This window comes from Octodon degus, unplaced genomic scaffold (genome assembly GCF_000260255.1).
Source record: "Octodon degus isolate 3935 unplaced genomic scaffold, OctDeg1.0 scaffold00051, whole genome shotgun sequence".
Taxonomy (NCBI): Eukaryota; Metazoa; Chordata; class Mammalia; order Rodentia; family Octodontidae; genus Octodon; species Octodon degus.
The window spans coordinates 13,710,221-13,720,634 of record NW_004524627.1 but is presented as its reverse complement, the minus strand read 5'-3'; the positions used below and the strand labels follow the sequence as shown (position 1 = coordinate 13,720,634).

General features: G+C 44.4%; 1 protein-coding gene across 1 annotated transcript in view; it reads left to right on the top strand.

Moving 5' to 3' along the window:
* The first annotated feature begins 7,821 nt into the window (after positions 1-7,821).
* The window catches only part of LOC111817200, a 40,163-nt gene continuing 37,570 nt past the window's right edge, over positions 7,822-10,414 (top strand). Inside the window, exon 1 of the mRNA XM_023717232.1 lies at positions 7,822-8,238. Within this exon, the coding sequence (XP_023573000.1) occupies positions 7,822-8,238 (417 nt within the window). The remainder of the gene's footprint in view (positions 8,239-10,414) is intronic.

Here is a 10,414-nt window from a genome sequence, read left to right as displayed (position 1 = left end):
CATGTGCAGCTTAGAAAAATGTGTATTCAGCTGTGTTTGGGTGGAACACACTGTATATGTCCACCAAGTCCATTTGTTTCAAGCTCTGGTTCAGTTCTGCTATTTCTTTGCTAATGTTTTGTCTGGTTAACCTATCTTTTTGGGGTAAGGGGGCTTTAAGGTCTCATGTTAAGATTGTGGTATTGGATAAGTGATTTTTCATGTCCATTAAGATTTGCTTTATATAGTTGGGGACTCCCGTTATTGGTGCATACATATTTATGAGTGTTGCTTCTTCCTCTTGAATTATTCCCCTAACCAGTATATAGTGGTCTTCTTTACTTTGCTTGAAATAGTTTTTTTTTTTGAAATAGTTGTTTTGAATTTGAGACTGTCTGAGAATAAGATTGCTACCCCTGCTTTTTTGGAGGTGCTGGGGCATGTAATATTGTGTCCCATCCTTTTACTTTCAGCCTATGAATGTCTTTATGAGTTAAATGTGTTTCTTGTATATAACATATTGTTGGATTTTGTTTCCTAATCCACTGTGCGAGTCTATTTCTCTTAATTGGTGAATTGAGTCCATTTACATTGATGGTTAGAATTGAGATGTATTGACTTACAATTGACATGTTATTTACCTGTTGTCGCTTACTCCTTTTTCTCCTGTGTTTAATTGCTTGCCCTATTTAGTTGGTTGCTTCTGATGTCATTCGTGGAGTTCTGATCATTTTGGTCCCTGTCGAGAACATCTTTCAGTAGCCTTTGTAGGGTTGGCTTTGTCATCATAAAATTCTTTAGCTGTTCTTTGTCATGGAAGTATTTCACTCTCCATCAAACTTGAAAGAAAGCTTTGCAGTGTATAGTAGTCTGGGCTGGAATTTGTTTTCATAGAGGACTGGAAGTCCTCTGCTCCATACTCTTCTTGCCTTCATGGATTGTGAAGAGAAGTCAGCCATAATTCTGATGGGCTTTCCTTTGAATGTGATCTGCTGTTTTCTCTAGTGGCTTTCAGTATATTATTCTTATGCTGAATTTCTGGCATCTTAACTATTATATGTCTCGGTTTGTTTTTAATGGGGTTGAGGTTACTTGTTGTTCTGTATGCTTCGGTTACTTGAATGTCTGATTGTTTCCTCATATTTGGAAAGTTTTCTGCTATTACTTCTGCCCATATTTTTTTAATGTCCTTTGTACTGACTCCTTCTTTCTCATTGATACCTATTTGTCTCACATTGTTCATCTTTGCATCATCTTGCAGGTGATGTATTATTTTTTCCTGCATCCTAGTTGCTTTTAAGAGATCCTTTCTTACCTTTTCACTAGCTGCACCAGTGTCTTCAAGATCTGAAACCCTGTCTTCACTTTCACTTAAATGATTTTGCAAGCTTGTGATTGAGATTTTAAATTCCTCTATATCTCTTTGACTCTGCTTCATGCGATCTATTTTTTTCCTGTATTGCTCATTCAAGGAATCCATTATTTTTCTAATCTCTATTTTTTTTAATCAATGTCTTCCTTAGAAGCAGTTATAAATTCTTTTACTGCAGTGTTTTGTTTTGTTTTTTTTTTTTTTCAGATTGGGTTTCCTCCCTATGTTTCTGCAGTTGATTCTTTACTTCAGAAGCTATGAATTCTGAGAATTATTTTCTTATTTCAGAAAAGAATTGTGCTCTGAGTTCCTCTATGACTTTCTGCTGTTTCTTATTTACTATTGGTGCTATTAATTCATACATTTGAGCTGAGCTAGTGTCCTCTGCACTTGTTCTGGGTGGGCATTGGGTTTCCACCATATGTTTCTGCATTTGATTCTTTACTGCAGATGTTATTAATTCAGTGGTTTCTTTTTTTCATTTCCAATCTGAGTTCCTCTATACCTTTCTGCAGCTGTTTCTTTATTTCAGAAGCTGTTGATTCATTGATTTCAGCTGTGTGATTCCCACTTTGTTCTGTGTTAGTGTCCTCTGCACTTGTTGTGGGTGGTCTTAGGTTCTGAGATTGCATTTTGCTCCTTCTGGATGTCATTTTGTGTAGCATTGTCTTCTGAACTTTCTTGTAGATCCTTGGTGCAATTATAACCTTAGCACCTACTGAAGTTCAGGTACAGGTCTACAAAGTTTGGATTTATCCAACTGTGCCTGGCTTGGGTCTGGCTGTTGTGCTCAGCTCCTTCCTGCTGCTGCCCTTGAGGGTGAACCTGTTGTGCCCCTCTGGCAAGATGTTCTACTCCTGGATTAGCTGGTTGGTCCTGTCCCCTACACTCTTTGCAGGGATTGCAGCTGCAGGGTTTCCCCCCAGTTCTGTATGCCAGGCCTGAGCTGAGTCTGAAGGGGAAAAGGTGGAGTAGTTTGGAGAGGAAGCTTTCCCACACACTGACTGGTCCTGGTGTAGGACTGGATTTGGGGTTTCCGGAACGAGACAGAAATTCCTACTTGGTGGGCGGGGTTGGGGTGTACTATGGAATGGTGGGTTGCGTCCCAAGGGCAAGAAAGAGGATCTCACCCACACTGTGCCTGGGCTGGGTCTGGTAGGTCACGCTGGTGCAGAGTAGAGATATGCTCTTCCACACACTCACTGGGCCTGGGCTAGGACTGGATCTAGGGGTTCTGGAATGCGGCAGAAATTCCTACTCAGTCGGCGGGGTGGGAGAGGTGCTGCAGAGTGGTGGTGGGGCGTCCCAATTGGGTGGAAGAGGGTCTCACCCATTCTGTGCCTGGGCTGGGAAGGCAGGTCCCGCTGGCACAGGGTAGCTGGAAGCTCTCCCACACACTCACTGGGCCTGGGCTAGGACTGGATCTCTACATTACTTTCTGTTGTAAGTTTTTAACCAGTTAGAGCTGGTTATGTGGTTATGTGGACAAGCTTTTTAAGTTACGCATTTGTACTTCTCTGCTCTTGGTCTTTGCATACAGAGGTTCAATCCTGGAGAGGCTTGGAGCTGCTCTGTTCCAGGGTGGGGACCAGCATGTGTACCGTCCACCTTCACCTTTCTTGCTCAGTGATCCAATACACGGGGCTCTGCTCTTGGGGCCAGAGAAGCTGGTCTCCCGGGAACATTCTTTTCCTTACCATTCACATCACAACTAGCAAGTGAAATGTTCCAATACTCTGTGCAAATAAATGGACCAATGTGACATGGGATACGTGTTGTCGCGCTTTGTAATCTTACCCTTCATTAAATATTCAACGCAATTATCTGATCGCTTCCTTTCCTCAGCTTCCCTCTTCTTCCTCCACACTCTTCCTTCCTCTCATCACCTTGCTCTGCTGGTGTTTTATCCCCCTCCTAGGCAGCACTGAGCTGACCAAAGGTCACTTTTCATCAGGGGTGCAGCCAAGGGAAATGTCTCAACATGCATTTGGAGAACAAAGCCATTGGCCCTTGCCTTTGAATAAGAAGCCTTTATGGGAAGGGTGATTCCAGGCTGGTGGAACTGAAGCAACTGTAGGCTTGAGATGTGTGTCCCATTGTGTGACTGTGCCAGGCTAGGCCATGACAGCAAGTGGTGCATGGGGAGGCAGGAGAAGTGCTGAAGCACTTCCAGGCTAGGAAGGCATGGAGCCCCTGGACGGGTGCCCTGTGAGGAGGCTGGCTGCTTCTTTCTGCATGACTGACCAGCACCTTGGGGCCTCAGCTTGATTGGGGCAGCAGCACCCCTGCAGTGTCCAAGCTGATGGCTACTTGTACTGGTCCATTTGAGCCTGTGGAACTTTGAGACACTGAAGAATAAGAGTCTCCTGAATTAGGACCACATCCAAAATATGTGCCTGGGATAATAGTTGTTTTTTTTTTTTTAAACTCTATGGTAGAGGCTGCAAAATAGAAGTAGTGGTAATCATATTTTTATATTGTTATAAAGTACTTCTGGTTGAGAAAATATAAGTTAAGAATGCTCTCTATCACTTCAGTTTTCTTTATTTTTACTGTATATATTTAAAGTACATAGCAGAGTTTTGACATATGTTCATCAACTCACATAGTTACCTGCTGTTTTTTGGGTGACCAAGAGCACCTAAAATCTATTCTTTTGGCAATGCAAAACCTCCCAATATGACACAGTGCTGTTAACTCAGTCCTTACATAGTACATTGTCTCTACACTTGTTTGTTCTACATATCTGTATCCTGCAACATTTTTTTTTTTTTTTTTTTTTTTTGCTCCAAATGCCTTCAGCGCAGGTTTGGCTGGCTTGAGTTGTGGGGATCGAACCACAGTAACCTGAGCCTGACAGCTTTGTTGAAGCAGCCACTTAAACAACTGAGCTAAGGGGCAGGCCCCCTGCAACATTCTTCATAACTGTCATGACATGGAACAACCGGTGTCCATTGGCCAGTGGATGGACAAGCACACAGCAGTGCATGTATGCGGGACAACATTACTCAGACTTAGGTGATTCTTCCAGGTTTACAATACATGCCTCTCATGCCAGTTACCTGAGAAACTGAGGCAGGAGTATCCAGGCCAGCCTGGGCAATTTAGTGAAACTGTCTCAGAGTAAAAAATGATAAAATTCTTTGGTGGAGAATGCTGAGTTAGATCTGTACTTGATAGAAAAAGAAAATCCTGTCCACTTGTTGCAACATGGTTGGGCCTGAAGGACATCATATTAAGAGAGAAATAAAAGAATTCTGCATGATCTCGCATACATGTGGAATCTAAAAAAAAAAAAAGAGTTGAATATATAGAGGTAGAGAACAGAGCAACAGCTGCTAGAGGAAGGAGGAGGTTTAGAGGAAATGCTGGAGAATTGGGTCGGAGGATATTTTCTTTAGCCATTCATAATATATACTTCCAATGGAACAACAATGACGTGCTAAGCACTCCCTCTGTAGGATCTCACGTCATCACTGTAGCAACCCTATTCAATACCTGGTATCTATTTTCTCAGATGAGGGCTCCAAGGTGAGAGTTTAAGATAATTTTCTTAAACTGATGGGCAGACAAGCTGAGATTCAAAGTGAATCCGATGAGGCACAAATTTGCATTTCTTCCTGCCACCCTGCCCTGCCCATCAGGGGATCAGTATTCCTGCAAGATGAGGCTCCACAGGAGAGGAGGTGCTCAGTCACCCTCTTCTACCCCTGCTGCCCAGGGCCACCTCTGCCCAGCATTGTTACAGAACAAATCCCCTAGACTGCTCTGCCACTGTGCTTTCATTTTGAGAAATTCTGGAATAAAGTAAAGTTTTTACTGACTTACTTTACATGGATTTTCTTGTCAAAAGACCACAGATCTCAGGTCCCTCCACAAGGCCGGGCAGGTCCACTGTGTGCTCAGCAAGGAGCATGTGCTCATAACAAGGCAGATGTGCTGGTGTGGGCAGCGAGAGGACCAGCTTCTTTGCTGTCTCTGCTCAGGTGCTCACCCAGAGTGCTCCACTGTGCCAAGAAAGAAACAAGCCTGAGATCCCTGATTTGACATTGGAAGGGCATTTTTGCTGTCATTAAAATACTTTGTAAAAACTTCAATGTGATTTCATACCCTTCTTATAGCTGAGGCCATGAAAAAAGGCTATTCTCAACAGGGGCAGCCACCATGCTGCATGGGTTTCCTTTATCCTGTGGAGATGACAAGTGTTTTTGCAGGAAGAGAGCATACTCTCCCCTTGCTCACTTCTGCAGGAGCTCCAGGAGAAGAGGGCTTTGGGGCAGGGCTGGCACAGCCATGATGAATGTTAGCTGGGTGGGCCCTGAAAGCACCTAAAGGCTGGTCCAGCAGGACGCTCACATGCTTTGCAAGTTGATGTCAATATACTTTTCTCTCCATGTCTCCCAAGTACTCTGCCTTTAGGAAGAACCCATCAGGGAAGCAGGAGCACAGAAAAGGGAGGAAGATACACAGGAATGTTATTTTGTTCACTTTCTGATGGAGAGATTAGGGCATGCATGACATTCTGGACAGAAAACACATATAATATCGATCTATTTATAATTTTTCTCAATCCATGAAGAATAAACAATCATAAACTTACAGGCATGATCCCCTGAGAAAAGCTGGGCTATGACAGTCCTTGGATACCCCTGAGAAAAAATTTCTCCATCATTTGTCCACCTTGGTGCTTTGATACTGTGCTCAAGTGAAACCAGTGAAATGGACCAGATTGGGACCTCTTAGAAGTCCTGGTTATTGGTAATTTTTGCGTCTGTGGGAGCAATGAGGGCATTTTTGTTTAAAGTTAGAATATCTAGACTTAAACAAGTCCCATAACCTCTCCAGGCTCAGTTCACCCCTGAACTGATGTACAACAAAGATGGGAATGGAGATGACCCTTCTCTCCCAAGGGAGCTACAGACATTAAATAAGTTAATGTGTGGAAATACTTTATAAGCTTGAAAGCTCTCTGCTAATTTGAGGTTTTCACGAGGGCCTTTCACGAGGGCCAGCAGTGCCTAGCAGTCTGCAGTGCACAGTAGATGACCTGAAGGTGAATGTATTTATGTTATTTTATAGTTATATACATAAAAGGCATGAATATTGTTTTAGGGCAGGGTATATTTTAAAATGTTTTTCTGGGGTCAGGGAGATGGCTCAGTGGGATAAGTGCTTCCCTGGCAAGCAAAAGGGCCTGAGTTCAATCCCCAGTTCCACCAAAAAAAAAAAAAAAGTTTTTCTTTGTATCTTATAAAACCATGAATAATTTTTTTTCTTTCAACAAGTAAAATCCCAGAATATGGCAAAACAAAAACAACAACAAAAAAAAAAAACCCACTGGGAAACTGTACTAATACATCCATCCATTAATCCATCCAACAACACCATTATATACAACTTCAGGGGCTTACCATCTCCTATAATGCCCACAATAGCTTAAGAAAATGCTCGTTCTAGTGAAATACAAGCTTCAGCTCCCCAGTAGCAGCCTGAGGAGAAATAGGCTGCAGAGAAATGAGTGCAGGTGATGTTTAGCATCTGCCTGAGAAAATCCCTAGAAGAAATGTCCCCTGGATACTCATGTACGCACACCAAAGTCTTGATACATAGTCTATATCTAATTGCAACTGGCCTAGACGAAAATGTGCTTAGGCTAAAGAATGAGTCTGCCTCACGTATGTGGCCACCCCCGAGCTCACTGACGCTTTTGTGAGAAGCGTCGTGGTCAGGATACCTGAATCCTCCAGGCGCCACAAAGGGCTGCTATCCTGCTATCCGGTGACTGCTAGGAGGTCCCCTTACCACAGGGCGAGGCTTGTCCAGAGCACTTGGATGCCACTTGCAGCCCAGCTTATCAGGGCATCTGCAAGCCTCTGCCAAGGGCCCTGGCTCTGTTTGCCCAGGCTCACCTTGGGGGTCTGGATTTTACCCTGAGCAACAGGCAGTGTTCAGCTAAGAAGCATCTCTGCTAAGAAGGATTTAATTTTGGACCCAGAAAATTCAGCACCAGGGCCAGCTCTGCCCGAGTGGAAATGTAAAAAACTGACACCAAGAGCAAGTCAAGCTGAAGGAGACCATGCCCAGAGATGTACAATGAAAAGGAGAGCCGGTAAGGTAAAGCATTGCTGCATTTTCCCCATCAGCTGAAGCCTTCCATAGAAGGTACAGAACAATTTGTACTAAATGACTTGGAAGGTCAGCCAGGTCCCCTGCTTTTGAGCTCACAGCGCTCTACCCTCTGTCTTCAGATAGTGTATGTAGCTTCCTGGTTATTGGATGTGAGTTTCCCCCGATGAGAGGCACACAGCCAGCCCCCCTGACCCAGACGGCGCTTGCTGCTATTGCAGAGATCAGAGCCTCCTGGAAGGCAGATGGCAAGGGCCCTGGATGTCCGCTTCTCTACCCCCAGCTAGATCAAGTGGCGGCAGCAAAGGCAGCTGGAAGGCACCCACGGAGAGAAACCGAGCACCATGTTCAGAAAGATCCACTCCATCTTTAGCTCCAGCCCGCAGAGGAAGGCGGCAGTGGAGAGTCCCTACTATACCGGAGCTGGCTCGGGGGTGAGGCTGATCCGTAGCAGCTCCATGTACGTGGTCGGGGACCACGGCGAGAAATTCAGTGAATCATTAAAGAAATATAAAAGCACAAGCAGCATGGACACCAGCCTGTACTACCTGCAGCAGGAGGAGGACCGCGCGTGGATGTATTCGCGCACCCAGGACTGCCTACAGTATCTCCAGGAGCTGCTGGCCCTGCGCAGAAAATATCTCAGCAGCCTGGGCGACCTGAAGCCACATCGGCCCTGGCAAGGCATCTCCTCAACCTCCTCCAAATCTTCCAAGGGAGGGAAAAAGCCCTGTGGCCAATCCGCTCCCAAAGAAATAAAGGTAAGTGCAGCTGAGTGCTACAGTTTAGATGAGGTTCTTCCAGAGCTGTGGACACCCGTTTGAAACCTTCCCATCTGTGCAGGTTTAATGACTCTCATGCATTCCCAGCAAGGGGGTCAGCAATCCTCACATACTTTCCATGGCTGTCTCCAGCAGAATAAGCTGATTCCATGTTAGTCATTAATGCTGAAGGACATAGGATGAGCCCGTAATGGTGCCCACTGGGAAGCCTGGTGGAAGGGCATGGGCTTTGGTAGCAGGGACTATTGAGCTTGCATCATTTTCATGTCTGACTTTCTAGATGAGATGATGCTTGCATGCATTTGGATGGTGGCAACTAATTTCTCCACATATTGTTGTTGTTTCTTTAAAATTTATTATGATTATGTCTAAAAATCTCAGTGAGAGGGGAAATCTTCGAAGCTTGGAATTGTTCCTCAGTGGTAGATCATTTACCTATGTGAAAGCCTTTGGGTTCAAACCCCAGAATGGCAAAAGAAGGAAAAGGAGGAGGAGCAGGAGGAAAAGGAGAAGGGGAGGAGAAGAGGGAGGAGGAGGAGAAGGGAAAATCTTTGCTTGTGATAGGTGATTTCAAATACTTCTGTGCTTAGTTCAGAAGATTTCAAATACTTCTGTGCTGGATTTCCTCCAGCAGCACCTTCAACTCCGGTGTCCTGTGGCTCAGGTACAGCACAGAACCAGTGGCATACAGGACTACCCAGGTGGCCTTACTGGGCACTGGGTACTGGCACTGTCAGTCAAACACAAACGTGTGATTAGTAAAAACAATCATGTGCATTTATATCATGGTTTATACTATCATAGTTTTGTAAATATTTTTTAAGCATTCAAATAATGCGAGCACAAAAGGTGGAGAGGAACTCCATGCCAGAGAGGCGAACTGAAGCTCAGTGACTCCTTTCTGCCTCTCGGCTACTTGATTCCAGTTGCTACCCTGCACCTATCCACTCCGATGTTCTTTCCTTCATTTTCTCAGATTTGTTTTATTTCTAATGCCTGTGGTTTAAATCTCCTTGGTGGTATATTTCCATCCATCGCTTTCCTGATGGCTGACCTGAAGGTGCTCAGGGAAGGCTTGCTTCCTACTTTCTTGCTGGACCCCAGTGTCCTACAGCCTGGACAAGTCCTATTAATGTTGAATGACTGATTGGACTGCTATCAAATCTTGAGGGCTTGGCTTAACCCAACTGGTTTCAACTGTCTGCATTTAATACCAGGTGGGAGCAGTTTAAATAATTATTCACACTGCAAAAGTGTGTCAGTGCTGGGGCTTGTAGAGAAGGCTTCTAGTTTTGGGTCCTAGGGCTATCCCTGCCTACACCTTAATCTCAGATGTCAGGGCTCCAGAACTGTGTTGCCCTAAGAGCCTCAGTGTGTAAAATTTTATTATAGAATCCTCAAGAAATGTGTACTTTCTTTGTAGAGTTAGGCTCTTTGTCTCTTCTCTGGCCTTAGTCTAAAGGCATCTCTGTTGTCCTACAATATTACAGTGTGTTAGGGAGATGTGGGGCAGTGTGCAGTGACCCTGGTGAACTTGAACAGAAACAGTAGTGTTTTCGTATTTCTACTTCTGGAGCAGTGCAACGGACCCCATAAGTCACTTGCAGATGCTTTTTGTAAACTTTAAAGGTCTGGTGTCTTGGGTGCCATAGATGGGGGAGAGCAGGCCTTCCTGGAGAGGGCTCCAGGGTACCACAGGAACCTTCCTTGCCTCCTTCCCTCTCTCCACATGTAGCTCCTTGGCAGGCCACAGAGCCTCAGTTCTTTTGGCACTTCCTCTTTCAGAGGTCAGGTAATGGCTTTAAAGTATTTTGATTAAGATTCACAGTAGCAAGGAATATAGCTTATAAATGGATCCATTTCACTCCACCATATAATCAAAAGTTCCATGAAATAGACCTTCCTGTTCCTTGCTTGGACTCTGTTTTCTGAAGCATTCTATGCTATTTTGTTTTACTTTTAAGTGCTGGGCATTACACATCTGTTTAAATTTACAAGCTTGTACTGGATCAAGATTTGCAGTTTCTTTTTTTTTTTTTTTTTTTTTTTTTTCGCCGAACGCCTTCAAGGCATGACTGGCTGTCTTGTGTTGTGGGGATCGAACCACAGCAACCTGAGCCTGACTGCTTTGTTGAAGCAGCCACTTAAAGAACTG